We start from the raw sequence: 27,230 nt of genomic DNA, 5'->3' as shown, positions 1-27,230 counted from the left end.
GAGGTGATTCTCTCCACTGCTTCTTTTTTCTTTTCTTTTTTCTCTTCTCTTTTTTCTTTTTCTTTTCTCCTCTCTTTTTTTGTGAGACAGGGTCTTGCTCTGTCACCCAGGCTGGAGTGCAGTGGCATGATCGTGGCTCACTGCAGCCCCAACTTCTTGGGTTCAAGTGATCTTCTCATCTCAGCCTCCTGAGTAGCTTGGACTACAGGCACATGCCACCACATCTGGCTAATTTTCATAATTTTTTTAGAGATGAGTTTCGCCATGTTACCCAGGCTGGACCACTGCTGTCTCTCAGAGTAAGAAGACAAGGGGCAGGGAATCCAGAGTTGACACTGCTCATCACTGAGATGCACAGGATGGGAGTCAGGTGACAAGTCCTCACTTTGGCAAGGTAGACCCACTGAAGAACAATCTTCCCTGCCTGCCAGCATCTTATATTTGCATAGAATTTATCATAATGCACACATGGGTATTGTTGATGAGACGGTATCATGGAATAGGTTCTGGAATGACCCAGGCCTCTAGTCCCAGTTAACCATTCACTAACTCAGTAGAGCTCTCTCTTCATCCATAGAATGGAGCTAATACCTCCCTTCCTGTTTCTGGCATTTCCATGAAGATAGTTTATCAATTATTGAGTGATAAGATATATTTAGCATGCCCTTGCACCATGACCTGGTAGCAGAAGCTGAGTGGTCACACAGTGGGTTGTAATAGGGTCTAGCTAGCTAAGCCAGTGGTGTTTCATGATGTGGGTAAGCTGGAGATTCAGAGAATCAGACAACATCTTGATGGAGGGAATATAAAGGCCTAGTATCTGGCTTGTGTTTTTGGGGTATAATGTGGTGACTCCACACCCTCTCCAGCTCAGGACAGTAGGGCTTTGAAAGCAGAGAATCTGGGTATGAATCCTAGATTTTCCAATGACTAACTCTATAATATGGAGGAGTTCTATCTGATTATCCTCTGTTCATCCTTTGTAAAATGGAATAACATGCTTCTCTTCCTTCGATTTGTTGTAAGGAGCCAGTGAAACTGTAGGCATAAAGCGCTTAGCTCCTACTAAGAAATCAGTAAGATGTAGTGTCAATGATAATGCTTTGTGCTTATAGGTGCCAAGCGCATTATGACTTGTTTTTAAAAATCTCCTCAGAGAAAGAGAATGAACACAAGTCTAAAATATGTTGATAAAGGGGGGAAAAGGATACTCTACTGAGGAATCAGGCACAGCATGATAGAGATGCTAGGGAGACCCCATCTGGCTCATGTCACCTGGGTTTATCGGGTTTCCCATCAGATTTCTTCCCTTCCTAACAGGGACCCTAAACATCAAAAGATTTTGGGGTGAGTTCTCTGATAGAAATAGAGCAGGGAGGCCGGGCGCAGTGGCTCACACCTGTAATCCCAACACTTTGGGAGGCCGAGGTGGGTGGATCACGAGGTCAGGAGATCGAGACCATCCTGGCTAACACGGTGAAACCCCGTCTCTACTGAAAATACAAACAATTAGCCGGGCGTGGTGGCGGGTACCTGTAATTCCAGCTACTCAGGAGGCGGAGGCAGGAGAATGGCATGAACCCGGGAGGCGGAGCTTGCAGTGAGCTGAGATGGCGCCACTGCACTCCAGCCTGAGCAACAGTGAGACTCTGTATCCAAAAGAAAAAAACAAAAAAGAAAAAGAAAAAGAAATAGAACAGGGAACAAAAAATGGGGACTGGAAAAAAATGGGGACTGGAGGTTATTATCGGTCCCATTTCCCTAGGTCTCTTAGTCTCGCAGGGCTCTGCTGAGTTGGATGACCCAATTTGGGTTTCAGAATAGGGGATGCTAACAGCCTACTTAGATGATTCCAAGCTTAGGGAACAAACAAATAAAGAGGGGATGCCTGCAAACCCTTCTAAGTCTTACTGCCCAACCCAGGTCATTGGGGCAGTAAAGGAGTCAGGAGTCAGAAGGGTCATCTTGTCTGAAAGGTTCTTTGGAAAACAAAATACACTAGGGCACAGGAGGCTCAGCCTGGAATGGTCACAGCATTTCCTGCTTACACAGGGTGTTCCATGTCCTGGGGAGCCTCCTGCAACCGTCAGCTGTCCTTGGCTGCTAGGATATTTTCTGCTTTGTCACTAAGCCCTTGGTGTTTGTATATTTCATGCTTGTAGAATTAGCTCAATTGCTCATGGTAAGGTGGAGACAGATAAAAACATTCAAGCACCTAGGTGGCAAGGAAAGGGCTTGATCAGGACGCCTCGTCAGTGGGAAACTGGGCCCCGCCACGTTGCCACCTTAAAAACATGAGGATGTCACTCAAAAATCTGATTCCTGTACTAAGAACAGCTAACATTTACCATGTGCTGAGCTTTGTTCTAAACACTTTGTCAGCAATATTTCATTCAATGCTCAGAATGATTCAAGTCAGTGCTTACCATGATTTCCCCATTTTGCATATGAAGAAACTGAGGCATTCAGAGTTAAGTAGCCAGGATTTGAACTCAGAGGGAGCCTGATTCCAATGCTCAGACTCTGCATGCAGGGCTATTTACAGGGTTATTATTTTCACACAGTGTAAGCAGGGAGAAGTAGAAAGAGAAGAACTATAAATGGCTCCTTGATGCTAGAGATGAAGTGGCATGCTTCTTTTAAAGTCTGCAACCTGGTAGACCATGCAGGGAAAGGATTAGGCCCAGGACCAGTGGAACGACGGCTCAGGGTTCAAGAGGGAAGCAATGAAGTGATGTGTTGGTGAGGAGGTGCTCAGCGGCCAACTAGAGCAGCTAAGGGTAAACCGGTAGAAGATGTTGTCTGCTCACTTCTAAACCCCCTGAACTTAGAAAATGGGTCATTCCTTTTACGCCAAGTGAGAAGGTCACTGGTATTGTGATGGGGCAAACAAGGAAACCACGTGAGAAAAATGCCTTCCCAGCCACTCCATGATGGCAGATTTCAGAATAAGCCTGTCTTTGCTGAGGAATTGAGGCAGGAGGGGAGCGTGGACAAATTCAGCTCCAGACATGGCAACCACAGTGTACAATATTCTATTGTGTATCTGTCCACTAAAAGTTATGGGCCATGCTATTTGGGAGGCTGAGGTGGGAGGATCATTGAGCCCAGGAGTTTGAGACCAGCCTGGGTAACAGAGCAAGACTCTATCTCATGAAAAAAAAAAAAAAAGAGTTGTGGATCAGGATCTTCTGATCCACACCCCCAAGTCTAACCCTGGCCAGTGTCCAGTCATTGACACACCCTAGATGGAGACCTTACAAAAATTAAAGAGAAACAAAGACCTTCCCCAGCAAAAAAAAAAAAAAAAGGGGGGGAGTGGGTGGGTAGAGAGGGAGGAGAAGGAAGAAGAGGGAAAAATAAAAAAGGAGAAAAAGAAGCCAAAATATAAAATTTGGAAGATCCCAGCTCCAAGAAGAATAGGTATCTATAGGTAGAATACACTTATCGCCAGGCAGAATTTTGCTGTGGACCATTCTAGCTGAGTTGTCTGGGGTTAGCAGAACAGACCTCTGAAGATCAGACATCTGCAGTGCTGTTTCTGACTCCTGGTCAGGAAGAATCCTAGCCAGAGGAGGTGTCAGCCAATACATGGCTGTGAAGTGTTTAAGTCTATAGAGATTTGGAAGGTTTTGGTTTTTGTTCTAGAGATCAGTTACATTTGGCAAAGGCCAGCCAAGAAAGAGGGGGCAGAGAAACCTGGTAGCTTCGCAAATATCCACAGAAGTTTCCCAAACACCCATTGTAGGCGTGCACATTCAGGGACTGTAAGATGAACTGTGGCAGAGAACCACAGGGTCAGCAGATGGTGTCCTGGACAGCAGAGGTGAGTGAAAAGGGGACCCAAAGCTCCTAAGACTTAGCCTCGCCTACACGCACCCAGTGAGGCTTAAATTCAGTATTTTCCAGCTTTTCTAGGAATAACTCCTCTCTTCAGTAAGTAGCAAAGAAGTACCTTAACCTCTCCAGTACACATAAAGGCCACGTCCTCTGACAACATTTCAGACTTGGTCCCAGCATCCAACAAGGTCTAAGTCCAGGGGAGGAGGCTGATAAGGGGTCTGGACCAAAAACATCCCTCTCCATGCAGACAACCCTAAACCAAAATTGGAATCACATTTTCCATCCATACGCAGATGACTTTCTAGGTAAGTTTGTCTTATCATAGATTCAAGCTCTGAAGTAAAATTACTGCATCACTTAACCATGACATAATCTCTTTCAGGGATTTTTTTTTTTTTTTTTTTAGACAGCCTGTCACTATGTCATCCATGCTGGAGTGCAGTGACACTATCATAGCTCTCTGCAGCCTCCACCTCCCAGGCTCAAGGAGTTCACCTGTCTCAGCCTTCTGACTAAGCTGGGACTATAGGTGCATGCCACCATGCCTCACTAATTTTTAAAAATTGTTTGTATAGATGATGTCTTTCTATGTTGCTCAGATTGGTCTTGAACTCCTGGCTTCAAGCAATCCTCCTGCCTCAGCCTCCCATAGTGCTGGGATTACAGGTGTGAGTCACTGCACCTGGCCTCAGGGATTTTAATGTGCTGTTCATCCCTCCACCGCAGGATCTACAGAGGACATCCACGTCTGCAAATGCAAAAACAAGTCCCTTGGGGCACTGGTTCAGTTTATGTTTTGTGATGTACTAAATTTGAGAAATGATGCATGCTACAGCCCCCTGTGGAGGTCTGTGGCTTGTAACAGCATGTTAAAGACTCTAAGAAGTCATACACTAAAGAAACTGGTTTCAATGTGTTGATCATGTGCTTCAGGAACTTATTAGACATCAGAGTCCATCCTCCTTCCCACTCATAATATAACCAACTGCCAGTGGAAACTGGTATACCATAGGGCACAGTTTGAATTATTCTAGAACCCTCTCAATCAAGTGTGCCTTTTCCAAATTACTGAACATCTAGATTAAAGTCCACATGGGTGGGACAAGCCCTTTGCAGTGCAGCTCTCAAGCAAAGGCTGAGAATGGGTCACCCACTAAACAGAGCTCAAGGGAGGCTGCTGGCCCTGATGTAAATATCCCATAGACCATTTGGGTTGCTGTCAACTGGCTCTGGTAGAGAACCCCTGAAGATCAGACCACGGTGGAGCAAGTGTAATGGCAGTAGGTGCGTCGGGTTTCAGGCCTGCAAAGAGGAGCTGTATGTTGGTCTTCGGAGAATCAAGGCCTGAGGTAGCTGGATCTCCATGGCAGATCGCCGGCCCATCAGGATCCAAGGAGGTTTTGATGGGGTCTGTGGGGCAGCTTCATAGATGCTGTCAGGGCCTTGTCATCCGTGGGTTTCAGGCTATGAGAGACTAGAACTAAGCAGGGGCAACAGAACAGGTGGACAAGCCAGCAGGGCAAGTGCAGGGAGCAGGGGCTGGAGCCAGAAGGAAGAAAAGAGGCAGTAGGGAGGAAGGTACTGAGGAAACACAGAGGTAGGGAGTGGGCAGTGGTCTACTGAAGTCTCAGATGGGCATCTTGCAGGGCGTGGAGACAGAAAGGAGAGAAGGGGAAGATGGCAGCTATCTGACAGCTATTGGGAAGGGAGGGACATGATGCTAGGAAGGAGGTCACATTACCCATGTTGCTTCTATTCTGATTTTGTGAGACGGAGTCTCACTCTGTCGCCCAGGCTGGACTGCAGGGGTGCGATCTTGGCTCACTGCAACCTCCTCTGCCTCCTGGGTTCAAGCAATTCTCCTGCCCTAGCCTCCCGAGTAACTGGGATTACAGGCGTCTGCCACCACACCCAGCTAATTTCTTTGGTATTTTTAGTAGAGATGAGGTTTCACCATGTTGGCCAGACTGGTCTAGAACTCCTGACCTCAAGTGATCCGCCCACCTTGGCCTCCCAAAGTGCAAGGATTACAGGCGTGAGCCACTGTGCCTGGCCTGTCACTTCTATTCTTGCCTCTGGGCTTCTCCACAGGTCCCTCAACAGTCCTGGCCCAGCTTGTCCAGGCTCAGTTGGGGATGCAGCCAGTGGAGGCATCTGACAAATGCTTGGAGTCCAAAGCCCAATGCTAGCTCCATGGGTCCTCCCTGACCAACCAGCAAGAGTGCAGACACTTTGGCAAACTGTTCTGAAGGCAGTAGAAAAAAAAATTGATTTGACCAGGAAGTCTGGCACTGTCAGAGAAATAGAAGGGACTGTAGAGTTACTTTCATTTATTATTTAGGACTAATGACCTAAGACACAAATTTCACTATTCTACAAAACAATAAAACAACTCAAACAAAAAAGACACTAAAAACATAATCTGCACCAGAAACTTTCTAAGAAGGAGCTTAAAAAGTACAGAAAACAATAGTGTGATTTATTTAATACTTTGTTGCTCAGAGTGTTGGCGGAGTTAGGACACCCTATATATCACACCAATACTCCATGGCTTAAGTTTTGATAAATTAAAAAAAAATGTAGCATTGCCAAATTCTTTATTCAGAGTGGCAAAATTATTCAGTGGTTCCCAACCCTAGCACATTAGAATTACAAACTTATCCCAGGCCAGGCCATTTAAATCAGATGGGGAGATTTGGGACAGGTGATGGGGTTGAAGGATTTTCTTTTCTTTTTTTTTTTTTTTAAGCTTGTTCTGGCTCTTTGTTATGTAACAAACTACCCTAAAACTTAGCATGGTTATCTGGGTCACCAATCTAGAGTTCTGGCAGGGCTTGGCAAGGCCAGCCTGTCTGCACACACAGCACTGGTGCAAGGCCAGCCTGTCTGCACCCACAGCACCGGTGCAAGGCCAGCCTGTCTGCACCCACAGCACCGGTGCAAGGCCGGCCTGTCTGCACACACAGCACCGGTGCAAGGCCGGCCTGTCTGCACACACAGCACCGGTGCAAGGCCGGCCTGTCTGCACACACAGCACCGGTGCAAGGCCGGCCTGTCTGCACCCACAGCATTGGTGCAAGGCCGACCTGTCTACACACACAGCATTGGTGCAAGGCCGGTCTGTCTGCTAACACAGCATTGGTGCAAGGCCGGTCTGTCTGCACACACAGCACTGGTGCAAGGCTGGCCTGTCTGCACATACCGCATTGGTGCAAGGCTGGCCTGTCTGCACACACAGCATCGGCAGAGGTGGTCTGACTTGGGCTGAAGACTCCAGAATGACTCCTTCTCAGAGCTTGGAGTTGTGCTGGCTGTCAGGACAGTGCTCAGCTGGGCTTGAGGGCTGAGGACTTCCATTTCTCTCCTAGGAGCTGCTTGGATTTCCATGTAGGATGGTACTGGGCTCCAAGAGTGACTGTCCCCAGAGACCCAGGAAGAATCTATAAGGCTTCTTCTGACCTGGCCTCAGAAGTCCCAGAACATCACCTCTGCCACATCCTACTAGGTCAAGTAACTCACTAGAGCAACTCAGACTCGAAGGGAGGGCAATCGGATTCCAACACTCCCTGGGAAGACAATCAAAGTATCTGCTGCCATCTTTACCAAAGCTCTTGGTGTGGAGCTGCAGTGGATGATTGCATTGGCTTCCTGTGACTGCTGTCACGAGTACCAACCACAAGGCTGGTAAACAACAGAAAGTTCTTTTCTTTTCTTTTCTTTTTTTTTTTTGAGAGGGCGTTTCACTCCTGTTGCCCAGGCTGGAGTGCAATGGCACTGTCTCGGCTCACTGCCTCCCTGGGTTCAAGCAATTCTCCTGCCTCAGCCTCCCAAGTAGCTGGGATTACAGGCATGCACCACGATGCCTGGCTAATTTTGTATTTTGAGTAGAGACAGGGTTTCTCCATGTTGGTCAGGCTGGTCTTGAACTCTCGGTCTCAGGTGATCCACCCACCTCGGCCACCCAAAGCGCTGGGCTTACAGGCATGAGCCACCATGCCTGGCCCAGAAATTGATTTTCTAAATAAATTAGAATTGGTATTACCAGGTGAAAATCAAGGAGGGAGCAAGGCTTTGCTCTCTCTTCTAGCTTCTGGTGGCTGTTGGCAATTTCTGGCTTGTGGCCATCTCTTCAAATTTCTCTGTTCCATCTTCACATTTCCTGTGTGTGTGTAGTCAAATCTCTCTCTGCCTCCCTCTTAATAAGGATGCACATGACGTCATGTAGAGCCTACCTTGATAATCCAAAATAATCAATCTCCTTATTTCAAGATCCTTATTTTAATCACATATTCAAAGACATTTTTCCAAAATAAGGAAATATGGATAGTTTCCAGGGCTTTAGATCTCTTTTTCTTTGGTGGATGGGCATTATTTTACCTACCACAATGATGAAAAATGTATATGTAAGCTCCTGAATTGGACCCCAAGCCCTGCTAAAGAAACCCAGCTTCCTGCATCATTTCAAATCAGAAAGGCATCAGGACTAAAGCCCAGAGTTGTGAGGGAAGTAAGAAGCTTTGTATGACATCTAGAACATAACAGCCATCAGCCTAGGAAAGTGTCACTGACACAGATCGGTAACTTACCATTTCTTTGCAATTTTACCCAGTTTTTCTGCCCCCCAACTTTCTTCTTTTTAAATAAGTATCTGCTTTATTGATATATAATTCATATATATATATATTTTTAACTTGGCCAAAAACCTCCAATAACATGAGCTTTAATTTGTCAGGGTTTCAATGAGCAGTGTGAAGACTTTAAAATGCATCTCACAGATTTCAAATGATCAGAAATGGGGCCAATATAGAGAACTGCCCTAATGTTACTAAGATAACATAGGGACTCAAGAGATGCAAATTTCTTTCCTCTCCCCAAAAACACCCACTCTTTAAGGTCAGGTAAGAACTGATCTTCTACAATTCACTACAATTCCTTAAAACGTACGCACAGATGCTCTAGCTCAGACAACTCAGGGAGAGCCACCCTAAACCAGTAAGACCTTCACTGACTTTAACTTTTTTTTTGGAGACAGAGTTTTGCTCTTGTTGCCCAGGCTGTCATGCAATGGCGCGATCTTGGCTCACCGCAACCTCCATCTCCCGGGTTCAAGCAATTTTCCTGCCTCAGCCTTCCAAGTAGCTGGGATTACAGGCATGCGCCATCATACTGGGCTAATTTTGTATTTTTAGTAGAGACAGGATTTCTGCATTTTGGTCAGGCTGGTCTCGAACTCCCGAGCTCAGGTGATCCACCCGCCTCGGCCTCCCAAAGTGCTGGGATTACAGGTGTAAGCCACCATGCCTGGCCTGAATTTAACATTTAATACACATTTTGAAACATATATTTTATTTTACGTACAACAATAAATTATGTAATAAATTTCCTATACTCTTAAAGTAGATGGTGGCAGTTTCAACTTTAAATAAGAATAGTATACAGAGTGGACATATCATTTAGAAAATTCTTAAGCAGGAGGGCTTTATCAGAGATAAGGTATCTGCTTAAGATATTGCTGAAGCTTCTGCATCTGCCTGCCGATAGTGGGCCAGCAAACTCTGAGTACTCCAATGCATCTGCAGTAGTAACTCTCTCTCAGAGGCCATTTGGAGTGCGCCCAGGAGGCAATGGAATCAAACCGGATCTGGCAGAGAGGATGGAGGAGGGATGGAGGGGCACACTTTGGAGGTAGAAACACCTGGGATGGAATATCAGGAGTGCTGTATCACCCAACCAGGACCAGAATTTACCCTCAAGAGCATCCCTTCAGCTTACAGAGATTTCACAAAGGAAATGAGTTAATAAGATTTAAAAACAAGTTCCAATGCTCTGTCTAGTTTTCTCTGTCTCCGACTCTCAGATTCTAAGTATGTTCCTTTTTATAGATTAAAGAAATTTTTTCTGAGGCCAGGCACAGTGGCTCACACCTGTAATCCCAGTACTTTGGGAGACCAAGGCGGGAGGAACACTTGAGGTCAGGAGTTCAAGACCAGCCTGGCCAACATGGCAAAACCCCATCTCTACTAAAAATACAAAAATTAGCCAGGCATGGTGGCTCCCGCCTGTAATCCCAGCTACTTGGGAGGCTAAGGCATGAGAATTATTACTTGAAACCAGGATGTGGAGGTTGCAGTGAGCCAAGATTGCACCACTACACTCCAGCCTGGGCGACAGAGCGAGACTCTCTTTCTTTTTCTTTTCTTTTTTTTTTTTTTTTTGAGATGGAGTCTTGCTCTGTCACCCAGGCTGGAGTGCAATGGCACGATCTCGGCTCACTGCAACCTCCACTTCCCAGGTTCAAGTGATTCTCCTGCCTCAGCTCCCTGAGTAGCTGGGATTACAAGTGCGTGCCACCACACCCAGCTAATTTTTGTATTTTTAGTAGAGACGGGGTTTCACCATGTTGGTCAGGCTGGTCTTGAACACCTGACCTTGTGATCCACCCACCTCAGCCTCCCAGTGCTGGGATTACAGGTGTGAGCCACCACGCCCAGCCAAGACTCTGTCTTAAAACAAAACAAAACAAAACAAAAAAAAGAAAGACATTTTTTCATACCCATTTGAATTTCTAGGAATTTCCTTTTTTTTTCTTTCTCCACTATGTGGAGAACAATAAACACCAGCATAGCGCACACAAACAACTCCCATCTGCCACATACAAATTGTCTCTGATAGGTGAAGTAACAAAGAAGAGATATTGGCCATTGTGAAGGCCTTACCATCATCCCAGGAAACAAGCCTAGGGCTCCTCCGCCAACTTTAGTTCTCCAATACCAACTCCCATTCAGAAAGAAGCGGGGTGAAAAGTAAGATTCATACACCTCTAACAGTTCTTGGATTTTCAACCTTCCCTCCTGTGCCGCTTTAGGCCATGGGCCTTTCAAGCATATCTTTCTGGCTGCCCAGTGGTCTGTCAGGAAAGGGGAAGGTTCTAGCTAGGTTACTTCCTGTTGTCTGCATTTCCGATACTCCCATTCAATGCTTTATGCTCTCATCTATCCTAAAGGAGCACTTGCTACATTTTATTTTACAGTAGTAATTTTTAATTTCTAACCAAAGTTTACTGAACTGATGTGCCTGACCAACCAACACGATCCCCACCTGTAAGAGGTATTCATGGATGCCTGCAGCTTGCTGAACACACTCAATAGTCCACGTCCTCTGGTTGCCATGGCTGAGCTGGTGCTCACCATGAGTCAGCTGTGCTTGTTATGAAACCTGTTTAGGCCCATCTTACTTGCTATGGGAATCATTATGTAGTTCAATATTATATAAACTAATTTAACATGAATGTGGACAGGGTTGTTGCTATGCAAACTAAATTGAATGTACTTACAAGCCTCTTAATAACTGCATTGAAGTAGTTATGGATGTTAATAATAAAAGATAACGAAAACATCTTAAAAACCTAGAAGGATTTTACACTCAGGCTGTTTCAGGTTTTAGGCTGAAACTGGGAATGTTAAACTGTACATTAAAGGTATTGTTTGTGCCAGGATGCTTCTGAAGAATGCAATGAGCCGATTTATAATCAAAGTAAAGCCACTACAAATTCTGGAATTGATCTACATGTATACATTTTGATTCCAAATAAAGTGCATATGTATTTTTTTAATCCCCCTCAGTGACTACTTTTTCTTTCTTTTGATGAGAACTAATTAATACTGATCACAACTCTGTCAGCTAAGAAGGCTACACTGACTTCTGGTTTAAAGGGCGGCAAGCCAAAGAAACTCATCCCAGACACAGCAGATACAGTTTAATTGCTACGAGTCACCTAAACTGCTGAGAGTCAGTGCAGCCTTCCCGTAATTGTATTTTTCTTATGTGTCACCCATCCACCTCCACCACCTCCCCTAATCCCCATTGCTGAGAAAGAGACACCAGTTCATACCCATCCTTTTTGTAAAACTCCAGCATCATATTATCCGTGGCGACGCTGAGGGGCCGGCGGGCCTGCTCGGGCTGGCGCCGGTCAGCAGGGTCAATGTCTGGGGAGGGCATTGAGCTGTAGTTGGCATTATGGTTCACGTGTACTGGACTCCCATAATTGCCAGTAATGTTGAACTCTATCTCTGCAGGGAAGAAAGAATTGGTACATGTGAACTGTTGGTCTGCCACACCCTTTCTGGGCAGGAGAGGAATGAGTCCAGACACCCACTCCCTCGTATGTCATCCCTAGAAAATTTCATCCCATGGTTCCACATATTAATTCACTTTATTAATATAATGTATCACATTAACAGGCCAAAAAAGGGAATACATGTGATCACCTATATAGGCATTTAATAAAGTAATGTCAATTTGTGAAAAAAAAAAAAAAAAAAAAAAAAAAAAACTTTGTAAAAACAGAAACAGATGGATACTTTCTGAAATATATGAAATCATCTTTCTAAAACCTCATGCTTAAGACTGAAAGCCAACAGCTGTCCTAATCAAATCAGGAGAAATGGCAATACTCACTATCACCACCATTACTTAACACCATTTGAGAAATGCTAGCCAATGGAATTAGTCAAGAAAATAAAATAAGAGGCAATATTAATATTTATAGATGATGACACTACCTTTCTGGAAAACCATAGAGAATAAATTCAAGATATTAGAAATAGAGATTTCATTAAAGTTGTTTTTTGGCTGTCAAAAAGATACACAGAAGTACTCATTCCATCCTTTCCTAGTCACTGAGAATAAATTAGCTCTGCACAGTTCTGTCTGTCTGCAGTGGTAATGAATTAGCTCAGCCGCAGAACCTACAGGATTACTGCCTTGACTCTTACCTCCTTTATTTCTTTATCTTGATTTCCCACACCCACCCAACTCTGTATCAACGCAACTCTTAGGGAGTCAGCAGTTCAGAACTTAAAACACATGAAGCAAAAGAAAGACAATCAAACTTCTTCAATGTTAGAACAGCATTAATTGATTACCTCTAATGGGTAGTGCACAGAATTACTAACCTATCCTCACATGCTTTAACAGCTGTTGCAGCATAGCAAAAAGCATTCCCTTAATGTCTACCAAACATAAGGTACAGTACCAATTATTATATTTTTAAGCAGACGCTGAATGTAGTGTAACAACTGCTATCTCTTCAAAGCTGTCACCATTGAGAGTCATCTACTTATGGAGTGAGGCTTCTGTGGCTCAGAACATCTCTGAAACTCCCTCTTAGGAAGCTGCCTTCAGAGCCTAATTTTGAAGCAGGCATTAAAAAAAAGAATCTCATTGCCTTTGAGATTGAGCCCCACCTTCACAAGCTGAGGGACAACTCAAAGGGCACAACCTAGGGTGGCAAAAGGGGGGTCTGTAAGGCATCCAGGTGATCTGTAAGTCCTGAATAAAAGTCCCCATCCGTCTCAGGAACCTGTCTCCCTCTCTGCATCTACATGGGATAGAGTATCTTTCCTTCCTGCACAAGCATTCTAAGATTTGCAGATTTGAAGAAACCATGGTATGGATATTAGACCAGTAAAATCCACGGACATGGTTAGTACAGACAGTGGACACCTTCAGGCCAGAGTGTCCCTTGAAATAGAGATTACAGGCCGGGCACAGTGGCTCAAGCCTGTAATCCCAGCACTTTGGGAGGATGAGGCAGGCAGATCACCTGAGGTCAGGAGTTTAAGACCAGCCTGAGCGACATGGAGAAACCCTGTCTCTACTAAAAATACAAAATTAGTCGGGCATGGTGGCGCATGCCTATAATCCCAGCTACTCAGGGGGTGGGAGTGAGGCAGGAGAATTGCTTGAACCTGGGAGGCGGAGGTTGCAATGAGCCGGATCGCACCATTGCACTCCAGCCTGGGCAACAAGAGCAAAACTCCATCTCAAAAAATATAGAGATTACAGAAGGAAGCTGCCATGACTCCACCCTGATACGTGTGTGCCTTTGTGCGTGTCTGCGTGGGTGTGTGTGTTTGTGTGTGTGTGTGTTTATAGGGGAATAAAAAAAAAAAAAGCCTGTGGGCCGTGGTACTTGGCTTCAAAGGCTCAGAACTCGCAGTGACACTCCTGTTCCCTGCCTTTTGCCCCAACACCTAGGTGCTGTCACGTACCCCCAGGGAAGAACCAGTCTGCATGCTGGATGATAGGTTCAATGATCCCAACAATCTGCAGCGACACTGTGGTCATCATCTCTGTAATGTTCCTGTAAGCAGAGAGCAGAGGCGAACAGGGTGGAGTTAGTAGCTGAGGCAGGGTTTGAGGCCCATGGTCCTCTGGCTGCAGAGCCCAGGAAGGGGCCCTGGACTGGAACCCTGCAGGCGGAGGTTTGAGAGCAGACTTTCTCTTGGGAGGGACACTTCACCTTTCTGAACTTCTCTTTTTCCATCTGCAGAATGGCGATAACCCCAGGGCACATGGACAATCCCTACAAAGCCACTTTCAATGTGAGGTGTGATTCTCCTCCCCCCCATCCCTGTGATTCTCATCCTCTTTCCAACTCTGCTGTCTCTGGAGACAGCCCTCTATGCCTCCGAATCCTGAGGCTGGGATGTGTCCTCTTATGACAGAGTCAAAGAGCTTGCCTGACCTGTGCCACCATGTCCTACACCCTCCTTTCCCCTCATCCCAATGCTGACTTAATTAGCTCAGAGAAGACCCTGACTTCAGACCTGTAGCTCTGGGACCATCAACAAACAGAAAGATGTGCAGAATTCTGTGCCTCCTCCTCAGCCTAAAAGAGGAGCAGGCCAACACAGAAATAGGGTTTGGAAAATACATGAGGCTGGTGCTCAGCTAGGCCCCAGCTGTCCTGCCCACCCTGCTCAGGCCCTGCAGTCCCACCTGATCACCCACATTGCTTCTCCACCCTGTACTTACCCTTCTGCTTGTGGCCATAGGAGGTTGGGTCCTAAAACAATTGCCATGTTACTGGGAGTCATCTTGTTTACATCTTGATATTCTGACAGCTTGGATAAAAATTTGATCAAGTATCTAAAAGAAAATTAGAAGGGCTAGGTTTAACCAAGGCTCAACACCAGCCATGTCCCCCTGGGGACTGGACAGAAGCTTCTCCCATGTCACATATCTCACTGACTAGGAGACTCATGCACCTGCAATGTAATGAACATGGGTCACGTGTCAGGAAACGGAAATTCTGCATCCTCTTTCCAAAAACAGACAGGCTCAGATCTCACTGGGTCAGGTGTCAACATCTGCTTCAACTAACACTGGCCAGAAAGTCTCCATCTTTCCTTCTGACCCAGTATATAATGACCTGAAGTGCCTCGCTTTTTACAAACCCCATTACTTCTTGCCATCTTCCCTGTGTGCAGGAGTGATAAACAGTATGTCTAAGTACCATTGGCAGGAACATCTACATGCTAGGGGTGCTGTTTCCCGGAGTTACCCTCAGTTGGGTGCTCTGGAAAGATCTAATAAAGAAAAAGTCCAACACAGACTTAGTATATGATCCAGCAATTCTACTCCTAGGGATAATACCCGAAAGAAAGCTGTCCACACACAAACTTGTACATGAATGTTCATGGAATCATAATTATTAGTAATTATTAGTGGAAATGACCCAAATGTCCATAAAGGGATGAACCGATAAATTAAATGTGGTATGTCCATACAATGAAATATTATTCAACCATAAAAAGGAATGAAGTATTGGCACATCCTGCAACATGGATACACTTGAAAACATTATGCTACGTGAAAGAAGCCAGACACAAAAGGCCACATATTATAGTATTCCATTTCTATGAAATGCCTAGAATAGGCAAATCTATGGAGCCAGAAAGTACATTAGTGGTTGCTTAGGGGCATGGTTGGGGAAAATAAGGAGTGCTTATGGGAAGGTGATTTCTTTTTTGGGGTAAGGGAAATGTTCTAAAATGAGACACCAGTAATAATTGCAAAACTATATGAACACACTAAAAACTACTACATTGCATGTGTTAGAAAGGTTCAATGGTATGAAAATCATAGCTTAATAAAGTTATTTTATAAAAAGAGCCAACAAAGAAGCTATATAGAAATAAAACAAATACAATGAAGAAGCTATGTGCAAATTTAAAAAAACAGCTCTGGCAAACCACACTAAAAATCTGCCAGGCCCTGACAAGGAGCCCCAGGACCCCGAGAGGACATGTTTTCTCTGGCCTCTCAGTTACAACAGGCTGTGGCCCTAACCCCATTTTGCTTGGATCATGGTGAAGCGACTCATTCGGGATTTTCTGCTCACCTTCGTCAGCCCAGTAGAAAGTCCAGCAGACTCACGTCCTACCATGTAATCACTTAGCTGTCACTGTGACAACTCCACCCACGGCCTCTCCTGGCCATGCCTCACCCTCCAAGAGGCCACACAGGTCTGGACCAGCATGTAGGACCTAAGCTGAGAGCTTAGGCCAACCCACAGGCTGGCCAGTGACCTAGGGCTGTGGTCAGCAACATGCCATAAGTTGAAACCATCCGATTCCCGCTCTTGGGATCTGATTTGTAATATACATACAATTTACTACTTCAGTCATTTTTAGATGTACAATTTGGTGGCATTAAGTACATTCACAGTGTTATGAAACTATCACCACCATCTGTTTCCTGAATGTTTTCATCTTCTCTAGCTAAACCTTGTCCCCATTAAACAATAATCTCGGCCAGGCGCCGTGGCTCATGCCTGTAATCTCAGGACTTTGGGAGGCCGAGGTGGGCGGATCACCTGTGGCCAGGAGTTTGAGACCAGCCTGGCCAACATGGTGAAACCCCGTCTCTACTAAAAAAAAAAAAAACACAAAAATTAGCCAGGCATGGTGGCGCACATCCATAGTCCCAGCTACTCAGGAGGCTGAGGCAGGAGAATCACTCGAACCCCGGGTGGTGGGGGTTGCAGCGAGCCGAGACTGCACCACTGGACTCCAGCCTGGGAGACAGAGTGAGACTCTGTCTCAAGAAAAACAAAACAAAACAAAAACCAATAATCTCCTGTCTCCTAGCCCCTGGCAACCATCTCCTAGCCCTGGCAACCACCATCCCATTTTGTTTCTCTATGAGTTTGACCACTCCAGGTACTTCATATAAGTGGAATCATGTATTGCATTTGTCCTTTTGTAGTTTGTTCGGCTTCTTTCGCGTAGCACATCGTCCTCAAGGTTCATCCACGTGACGACAAGAATCAGAATGGCATCCATTACGTGAACATACCACATTTTGTTTATCCACTTATCTGTAGATGGACATTTGGTTTTTCACCTTTTACCTACTATGAATACTGCTGCTACGAATACGAGTGTGCAAATATTAAGTCCCTGCTTTCGATTCTTTTAGGTACATATCCAGAAGTGGAATTGCTGGATCCTACAGTAATTCTGTGTTTAATTGTTTGAGGAACTGCCACGCCGTCATTCTGGAGATTTTTAACAGGAAAACAGAAATAACCAGGCAGATGGCAGTAGGTGCTGATGCTGAAAATCTGCCTCCGAAGAAGCTGGGAGGAAAGGCAGCAGCGCCGGGATGGGTGCTGGCATGACAAAGCGGTAAAGCAGCAGAGTGTGAAGCAGCAGGAGCCAGGCGTGGAGAAGGATCTGCAGCGCGCCGGAAGTGGAAGCTCGGGTGGTAGCAAGAAAAGCGAGAGGCAGACGTGGAACACAGCTGGGGCTCGGGAATGGGGGAGCACTGGAGAATACGCTCCCTCGTCTCTCCTTCCTGTGGACTTGCTCAAGGACGCTTCTGCCTCCCCCAGCTCCTATGTAGGTCGCTTCTCCCAGGTGTCCACCAACACCTACCTGTCTTTACCACAAATCCCCAATATCTTAAGATAGCTTGCATTCATCTTTGCTCCTTTAACTCAATTAGCCAACGGTTTGCTTCTTTGAGTCCATTTCCTCATCTAAAAAATGGCAATAATTATTCCTGCCTTCCCTCACGGGGTGGCTTGGGGTTTAAAAGAGACCATGCATGGTGGTGGGTGCCTATAGCTACTCGGGAGGCTGAGGCAGAATGGTGTGAACCTGGGAGGCAGAGCTTGCAGTGAGCCGAGAGCATCCCACTGTACTCCAGCCTGGGCGACAGAGCAAGACTCCGTCTCAAAAAAAAAAAAAAAGAGAGACCATGCATGTTAATAATGTCTTGGACATCATAAAATGCTATGCATGGTAGTTAGCATGACTTTTACCCGGGGAGTTGTATGTCTGAGGCTTACCTAAGCCCAAGCCATGTGTCTTCACTTGGTAAGTATCCACTTACCGGATGTTGTTGTGATTGGCCTTGGGCAACTTTTCACAAGCATTCCACAGAGCCTGAAGCTTCTTGTCTTGCTCCTGGATACTGAGAAATTGATAGGAAAAGTCATTGGTTGAGCACGAATCAATAAAGTCTCATTGGAAATCATATTAGCCAATCATTGTAATATTTGATACCAACCATTGTAACTGACCATATCAGCAAGCTAGTATTAAAAAATTTGGTTGTTATGATTTACCCCTCTATGTTCTCCTTCTGTCTTGTCCTGTGCTATTTTAACAATGCTTCCTCCACACACATCAGAGGCCCCAAGTGAATATGTGCCAGAGCCAGAGACCTGCTCTGGTGTGGCAGGGCTATGGGGCTGCAGGAGGACACAGATGCCCGTCAGGGAGCTCAGCCCATGGGCTATTCTGAGCCTGTATTCTGCGTGACTCCAGCGTGGAGACAGATCATGTAAATGGCTCGCAATGATGTGCCCTTTTTGAGTTTCAGGCTATCTTGCACTGTCCTGGTAATCCCTAACTTCAGCCCTTGCTTCCCTGGCTCCTCCTGTGACTCCTGGATGTCCCACCCTATGGCAAATCTGTCTGTGTCCTGCTGAGTTGGCCTGAAGTGCAATGTCTTATTAAGGTTAGTGTTGGTCTCTGATGAAACTCAGCTTCAGTTCATAGGTTATCAACCCAATAGCCTTGGGAGCCTTGAATCACAGAACCCAGACCAATTCAATCGAAATCTCTGAAAAAAAGGTTCAAGCATTAGTATGTTTAAAAAGCTTCCCAGGACACAATGATGCACACAGAGGGTTGGAAATCACTGTTCTAGGCAAAATTACTTGGTTTAGATGATGTGATCTTAGGTACTACATGCATGTCATCCAGTGGTAGAAATAGGTTCTTGTTTCTCCCTGGTTCAAAGACACTGACCTCTTTGAGTCATCTGGATCATTCCTATTTCTTAATGGAGACTCACATTTGCAAATGAAGTGGGAACAGGAGTATCTCTGGATAGGTCCTGAAGTACTGAGCTATCCTGCCTTTATCTAACTGTATATCATCAAGATCAATAAACAATAAGAGTGACAGTTTCCATCAAAGGATATGTTCTCACTTGGCTTCATCCCTAGGACCACATTCTTGTCCTAGAGAGGCAAAAAGTGCTGTGGTTAAGTGTAAAGGCCCTGAAACCGGACTGCTTGGATTCCAGTTCCCATTCTGCCACTTATTAGCCAGCAGGTAACCTGTAGTTACATACCTGTTCAATACCTCAAATTCCTCAAATGTAAAATAGGAGAAACAGCACACCCCACTTCACAGGGTTCTTGTCAAAATTACGTGAGTTAAAAACATACAATGAGCTTAAAACAATGTCAAGTCTCTAATAAGCACTCAATAAATGGTAACACTTATAATTATTAATATCATGAAAGCCAGCACTCCCTTTTCACAATGAGATAAAAGAGAACCATATATTCAGCCACCCTTTGGAAGTGCATAATCTCCATTCTGCTTTGGAAATAAAATACCGTTATGCAACTTGATTGGAGTTGGCTTTTCTCACTCTACACATTTGAGCCTGGCTTCCCTTCCAGGTCAGGTGGGCCTCTTCCAGGCCCAGTTCTTCAAACAGTAGAAGGAGCAGCATCAGACACATATTCCACTGTTGTTTCTGACAGGTGATGAGAAACCACACCTGTTTCTCATGGTGTTGTTGAGAAACACACCAACAACTAAATCCCACGACTAGAAATCTCTAGAAATCATTTCCTTTCACAGGCCCCTAGCTAAGGTGGCTATTTGCTCTAGTCCTGCTCTCAGAAAACATTCTTCTCCCTCCTTCATCTCCCACCTAGACTATCTCTACCCGCATCTCCACTATCTTTGTGCTGGTAGCAATTCTCCCACCCTGCTGTTGTGTGGGGGGTCCATTCGCTCAGTGAAAGTACATTCCTCCAAACAATACTATTTACTTAAGACAGCTCTTACCTATGCCCAAAAGAACATACAATGCCATCCTGATGTATGCATAACTGAGGAAATAAGACAGGACTCAAAAACCACACATAGCCAGAGCATGTGTCAGGGCTAGTGGCTTGGCCTGCTCCATGCAGCCGTACTCTTCCTTACACACCGCTACAGCCGTGCGCCTGGCTTTGGGCTGCGGCCGCTCCCTTGGGCGCATCTTCAGGAGGGGAGAGAGAGGCTGCTGCCCACGTGTCATGACACGTGACCTCCCTTTAAGTTCATTATTACTTACTGTTAAAATATATTCAGCTATTATAGATGAGGGTAAAGACCCTATGCCCACTCACTTGTCCTACTTTTCTGGCCAGAAGGAATCACTGCTGTCAGCCTACGTGAGCCCTTCCAGAACTTTCTTTCATATACTTACACACAAATATAGGTCCTTTTAAAATTCTATTGTTTTAAGTATGCTGGGTGTTTATTTTCCTTTTTATAACAATAGAATGTCATAGGAGTCCTTGTTAACTTGCTTTCATATCTATTTATGTTAGCATGAATAACTCTACCTATTTTTTAATTGTTCCAGAGTGTGCGATGGTACAGACACTCCACAGTTTACTTAGCCACTTCCCAACCCCCTTCTCCAATGAATCTTTAGTGACTTCTAGGCTTCTGCTATCTCAGATAATGCTACCATCAATATCCCTGGACCTGCCTCCTTGGGCCAATGTATAAGCACTCCTTCATGGCAGAGATCAAGAAACAGGGTTGTGAGATCATAGGTTACATGCTTCTATAATTTCAGCACATACTTCCAAATAAACTGTAACTCACAAGACATTCCAAAACAAGGGGTACTCACTTGGAAGCCTGGATCCACTCATCATAGAGTTCAAAGGTCATAAGAGGTTCTGGCAACTCTCGGAGGTAAGATTTCAAAGCTCCTAGGCATGAATGAAATATTGGTTGTGAACTGTTAGGACGCGGCAGAGGCAAGACCCACCAGCCAGCACTGCCCATGTGGGTTCCCTCTGGGGATAGGCCTCCTGACCACCATGTCAACAGCAAATGGTAGCTTCCTATGGAAATGGGTGTGAGGCTCTGACAGGGGATCTGGCCCCTCTTACTTCCCACAATTACCTCGTCTTCTCTTGGCATGCGGGGAGGCCTTCCTTCAAGGGGCCAGAGCACCCAGCCCTGAAACTGGGCTCTGAGTGGGCACATCTGAAGTGCGTCGGGCAGCCACTGGCTCGAGTGTCCCGGACTTGTAGCCACACAGCCTCCCCACCCACCCCTTCCCTGTGAGCCTCCATGGCACACAGGAGCGCTGAGAGGTGCCCACCTGCAATTGCGTGGGGGTCTGCCGAGTACTCCTGCACATCCACCACGCAGCAGTCCAGGGCTGCTTTCAGCTTCTTCAGCTTGGAGGCAGAGGGGGCTACTCGGAAGAGTCCCTACCAACAGGACAGAGGGTCAGTGCATAGCAACTCCAAGGTACGACAGCAAAGCGCAGAGACCCCACAACGGCCTGCTTCTTTTCTCCAAAACCTCTTAAATGCATTTGCCCAACACCATTTCCCAATCCCCTAGTCACCTGCTTTCTCAAATATCTCCCTCTTTGCACATAAGCAACTTCAGAACAGGAACTGGCTTTACCCACTGTTGTATCCCCCCAGCCTCGGGCAGGGGTGGCTCATCACACTGGCTCAGTAACTATTTACTGGATAAATGAATCTTGGGCACTTAGACACCTGTTCTTGTGTGTGTAAGATAAAGCTTGGAGAAGAATTCGACAAAGACCTGGTCAGCCTGGTAAGTTGAATGTGAGAAGGTCTATAGGGTAGTGCATGTGTTTGTGTGTGTGTGTGTTTGGAGGCACCAGGGCTATACTTTTTGTTTTGTTTTTGTTTGTTTTTTCAGAGAGAGTCTGGCTCAGTTGCCCAGGCTGGAATGCAGTGGCCCAATCTTGACTCAGTGCAACCTCCGCCTCCCGGGTTCAAGCAATTCTCGGGTTCAGTCTCCCAAGTAGCTGGGATTACAGGCGCCCGCCACCACGCCCAGCTAATTTTTTTGTATTTTTAGTAAAGATGGGGTTTCACCATGTTGGCCAGGCTGGTCTTGAACTCTTGACCTCAGGTGATCCACCTGCCTCAGCCTCCGAAAGTGCTGGGATTATAGGCGTGAGCCACAGTGCCCGGCCTATACTTTTAGAATCAAATAAAGTCTGTGTCTTCAGGGGAAGGGCAGACTGGGTGGGGTGGTTTGTGAGGTAGCCTCCTTCCATTCTTCTGTATTCCGTTCTCAAGAGTTATTTTCAAATCACTGCCACTTCTTCCAAGTGAACCACTGCACCTTAGAGAGTGAAAGGGAGCTATGAAGTGAAAGAGAAGAGGAGAGGGCTGTGTGGAGGAGAAGATGAATGCAGGTCAGAGTTGGAAAGAAACCTCCACGTCACAAGTAAGTGACACATGGGTTAAAGACCTATTGGTTTCTGTTTCATCTTAGTTCCTTGCATTCTGTAATGCAACCCACAGGCTGATAAACAAGCAGGCAGAACAGTCCTTGCTCCTTTAATCTTTTATGGCCATATAGACTTCCAATTTCCTTTAGAAAAAGTGTTCCTACCCTGGAATACTGAGCTTATGCCTTGCTAGGATCACTAACTCCTTTCTCAATATAGGGTACATCAGATAAACAGATGTGCAAAGCTCTTTGGGCATATATATGTGAGGAAGCTACATGAACATGTTTGGACGAGTGTATCAGTAAGGCTGCTACCACAAAGACAGCAAGCCGCACAATACATGAAAGGAGTCCCTCAGATCTTCATAAAATCATGCCCTTGCCATGCAAGAAGAGCCAATAGGATTTGGTGATGGACAACGCCAAAGAGAAGGAAACAGAGCTGTCACAGATAAGCCTTTAGATTTTTGATTGTGCAACTGAGCGAAGCATAAAAACTAGGTGGAGGAGGGGATTGTTATATTAGCTAATGAGTCCTGTTTCAGGGGTGTTAGAGGAAAGTTTGCATGGAAATGTTGATGGATGGCAGTGAGCATGAGTGAAGCCTTTTCACAGGGGGAACCCTCACTGAGGTTGAGGAGCAGCTCTAGCAGGGCAGGGTGGGGACCATGGTGCTGAACAGAGGACCCTGATGCCCCTAGGTCAGAGGCCAGAGGGGACCATGGTGCTAAACAGAGAACCCTCATGCCCCTGTGGTCAGAGGCCAGAGGGAACCAGAGGGCCAAAGGAACTAGAAGTTTTGAGGATGGTTACATTAGGAACACCAGGCAGCACTGTGGCCAAGGAGGCTGGCAGTAAGTCATCAGATTTGGCAATCTGGGGGTCCCTGGGGATCCCGGAGGACAGCTTTAGCCCAGTGACAGGGGCGAAGCAACACCAGAGGAAGATCTGTAGATGGTGGCAGGGATGCAGGAGCTGCAAATGTTGAGAGCTATTTTAAGAAATTGGGTAGCATAAAAAACAAAACCAAAGAGATTGGGAAGACACATGAGGCTGTGGTTGGGTTGAAAAGAGATATATTTTTTTAGGCTAGGGGAAACTTGAACCTATTTGTTACTAAAAGTAAAGAGCTGACACAAAACGGGGAAAAATGCAAGTGTGAGAGCGAGTTCTGTTGAGAAATGGAATAGCCCAGAAAGGGCAGAGACAGGAGCTGGGAGACATCAAAGGTACTGCTCTTCGAGAACCAGTTTATGTTGATTAGATATTTGATGATACTAATAGGTTACTGTTACTTTTTGGGTATAATAATACTTTTTTTTGTTTGTTTGTTAGAGTCTCACTTTATCGCCCAGGCTGGAGTGCAGTGGCGTGATCTCGGCACATTGCAACCTCTGCTTCCCCAGTTCAAGCCACTCTCCTGCCTCAGCGTCCTGAGTAGCTGGGATTACAGATGCGCATGCCACTATGCCCAGCTAATTTTTGTATTTTTAGTAGAGGCGGGGTTTCACCATGTTGGCCAGGCTGGTCTCGAATTCCTAACCTCAGGTGCTCTGCCCTCCTCAGCCTCCCAAAGTGTTGGGATTACAGGTGTGAGCCACCGAGCCCGGCCTATTATATTTTTTAACTAATTTCTTTTTTTTTTTTTTTTTTAGAGAGTGTCTCACTATGTTGCCCAGGCTGGTCTTGAACTCCTGGGCTCAAGTGATCCTCCTACCTCAGCCTCCCAAACTGCTGGGATTACAGGTGTGAACTACTGTGCTCAGCCAAAAATTATATTTTAAAACATCCTGTATCTTATAGAGATACATACTAAAGTATTATAAATGAAATGATATAATGTCTGGGATGTACTTCAAAATATCCAAGGCAGGGGCTTGGGGGCAGGAAATGAAGGCAGAAACGTAACAAGATTGCCCATAAACTGAGTGGTAAGGCTCATTATGTTATCTTCATGCATTTATGGTTTTCCATAATTTTTTTAAAAAAATGATAGGGAAATTAAAGGTCCAGTTCATCTTCTTCCATGAAACTCTCTCTCAGGGATGGTAGAGACCTTTTCGGTTTTAAATCGAGGCCCAGTGCAGTGGCTCACGCCTATAATCTCAGCACTTTGGGAGGCCGAGGTGGACCGATTAACTGAGGTCAGGAGTTCAAGACCAGCCTGGCCAGCATGCTGAAATTCCATTACAGACTCTGGGAGCCTGTAATCCCAGTTACTTGGGAGGCTGAAGTAGGAGAATCGCTTGAACCTGGAAGGCAGAGGTTGCAGTGAGCCAAGATCACGCCACTGCACTCCAGCCTGGGCAACAGAGCAAGACCCTGTCTCATAAGCTAAGCTAAGCTAAGCTAAAAACTTGATAACAAACATGCAAATGCCTGGCACATAAAATGTGTTAAAAATACACATTTATTCCCATTCCTTTTCGAATTTCCAGCATCTAGAACAGGCTGGCCTACAGGAAGCATGCCACATACACCCGCATGCTCACTGGCTTCCTTCTCATCCATAGCCCTTACTTTGTCCCATATAACTTAGTGCTCCCTTAGAGACTTACAGACTGTTCTGGATGAATTAGGCTTAACTGAGAGATGCTAGCCTCATCTCTGGCACTAAGTTTATAAGTCTCCTATCTCACTATTTCATACTTTGCTCAATAAAACATGTACAGCATGCCCTAAATAAATACTGATTGGCTAATCAGATCAAAGGAAGATGGAGTAAAGATATTAAAATAGTCTATGGAAGAAACCAAAGATGAGATCTATCTCCCAGGAAATGATTTACACAGCAAAAAAACAACACTTATCAAGAACTTCTTGGGTCAGGTGCAGTGGCTCATGCCTGTAATCCCAGCACTTTGGGAGGCCGGAGGTGGGCAGATCACTTGAGGTCAGGAGTTCAAGACTAGCCTGGCCAACATGGTGAAACCTTGTCTCTACTAAAAATACAAAAATTAGCCAGGCATGGTGGCACATGTCTGTAATCCCAGCTACTCTGAGGCTGAGGCAGGAGAATCGCTTGAACCCAGGAGGTGGAGGTTGCAGTGAGCCGAGATCGTGCAACTGCACTCCAGCCTGGGTGACAGAGTGAGACTCCGTCTCAGAAAGAAAAAAAAAAATTTCTCATAGACATTTTTTACATGTGGCTCTTAAAAAGTACTTTCTAATATATCTATCAATCATATTTTCAGGATCTCTATAAAAGAGTTGTGATAAAAAAGTTTAAGAGCCTTAACCTTTAAAATTACCTAAAATTAGGTAACTTATTAAGCAAGAGGAAGAGGCAGAAGAGGAGAAGGAAGATGAAGAGGAGGAGGAGAAAGAAGGAGAAGGAGTAATAATAGCAGCAGCAGGGTCAGGCGCCGTGGCTCACACCTGTAATCCCAGCACTTTGGGAGGCCAAGGCGGGTGGATTACAAGGTCAAGGGAACAAGACCATCCTCGCCAACATGGTGAAACCCCATCACTACTAAAAAAAAAAAAAAATTAGCTGGGCGTGGTGGCACACGCCTGTAGTCCCAGCTACTCAGGAGGCTGAGGCAGGAGAATCACTTGAACCCGGGAGGCAGAGGTTGCAGTGAGCCAAGATCGCGCCACTGCACTCCAGGCTTGTTCCAGAGCAAGACTCTGTCTCAAAAAAGAAAAAAAAAAATAGCAGCAGCAGAATGCCCAAATTATTAACATGTTAAACCGGGGGAAAGAATGGCTAGAATATGGCCATCCATTCCTCATGGCCATCACAATTCTCTCTTCTTGTCAAATGAAGGCTCACGGTAAAAGGCAGGATCAATTTGTGTTCTGCAGAAGATGGGTCTGAGCCACTGTCTTAAGCCATTTGGACTCGTGGGGGCCGGAGTGGAGATGGTACAGGAGGGAGGATCCTGTAAGCTCTGTCTCCTGGAAGGGGAGATCTGCCCGGGGTGGCGTGTGGCCGTGCTCAGCCCTACCTCCTCCTGCATCCCACACTCGAGCAGCATGGTCACACACGCCTCGATGGGGAAGGCGATCTCCCGGCCACTGATGGTGAGGTGCTCCTCTAGCGGCTTCCCGAAGGAAGGCTTCTCCACCCAGGCCTCTGAGGGGAGGAGTGAGAAAGAGTCAGTCAGCTGTTCGCCAAGGTCACTCATGCTGGAATCTCGCTTTCCTTTGTCGTCCAGATTCTCCTAAGATTACCAAAGAGAGGGAGGCCCAATTGAGCCTCCATTCTGTGGTTTTAGGGATGACAGGAGGACCGGAGGTGGGGGGGGTGGGGGATGGCCAGCCAACTGCGTCCAGGGCCACTGGAGTTAATGTTCTACGGGCACCCCTACACACCCCCGACTCAAGGCACCAGTTTGGAAGTAAGTCCAAAAGGCTCATCTACGGGTGATCCTGTTGGGCAGAGTGTAAGGGCCAATGACATACAAGGAATTCATCTCATCCGGGAAGGCAAGCAGGTTCCCCAGCCCTCCCTTCTCCAGGGAAGGCCTGCACTTACCCTGTTGTGCTTTGATCTGAGGCAATACAGCCTGCAATAGTGTCAGGGACTTCCTGTGATATTCAGCTTGCACTTCTATTAGCTGAGAAGACACAAGGCAAGCATCACCCTTAGCGAGGGGCAAGGACACAGGCTGCCATGGCATGCAAAGCATTTTGCAGAAAGGTGCTTCCACATGGGGAAGGAGGTAGTCACCCATTCCCTCCTCCAATCTACCTAAAATAATGAGCATGCTTCCTCTTTAGCCTCCATAACAACGTGGAAATTTGGGAAGCAGGGGAACCAGACAGGAATAG

At 45.9% G+C, this 27,230-nt stretch overlaps 2 protein-coding genes across 5 annotated transcripts in view; one reads left to right on the top strand and one right to left on the bottom strand.

Annotated features, from left to right (window-relative positions):
• Positions 1–17,231, top strand: part of ELAC2 (elaC ribonuclease Z 2) — a 70,590-nt gene extending 53,359 nt beyond the window's left edge. Inside the window, exon 26 of the mRNA XM_058431877.1 lies at positions 17,113–17,231. Within this exon, the coding sequence (XP_058287860.1) occupies positions 17,113–17,151 (39 nt within the window). The 3' untranslated portion in view covers positions 17,152–17,231. The remainder of the gene's footprint in view (positions 1–17,112) is intronic.
• The window catches only part of ARHGAP44 (Rho GTPase activating protein 44), a 205,530-nt gene that overhangs the window by 20,935 nt on the left and 157,365 nt on the right, over positions 1–27,230 (bottom strand). For all 4 annotated transcript variants that reach the window (XM_032139111.2, XM_032139112.2, XM_032139117.2 and 1 more), the window contains exons 9-16: positions 26,935–27,016; positions 26,405–26,532; positions 21,334–21,445; positions 20,854–20,935; positions 18,031–18,111; positions 14,665–14,778; positions 13,899–13,990; positions 11,735–11,915 (exon numbers count right to left, since the gene is read on the bottom strand). In XM_032139111.2, coding sequence (XP_031995002.1) covers positions 11,735–11,915; positions 13,899–13,990; positions 14,665–14,778; positions 18,031–18,111; positions 20,854–20,935; positions 21,334–21,445; positions 26,405–26,532; positions 26,935–27,016 — 872 coding nt within the window. The remainder of the gene's footprint in view (positions 1–11,734; positions 11,916–13,898; positions 13,991–14,664; positions 14,779–18,030; positions 18,112–20,853; positions 20,936–21,333; positions 21,446–26,404; positions 26,533–26,934; positions 27,017–27,230) is intronic.

This window comes from Hylobates moloch, unplaced genomic scaffold, assembly GCF_009828535.3.
Source record: "Hylobates moloch isolate HMO894 unplaced genomic scaffold, HMol_V3 SCAFFOLD_19, whole genome shotgun sequence".
In the NCBI taxonomy this organism is placed as follows: domain Eukaryota; kingdom Metazoa; phylum Chordata; class Mammalia; order Primates; family Hylobatidae; genus Hylobates; species Hylobates moloch.
This window is presented reverse-complemented; position numbering and strand designations above follow the sequence as displayed.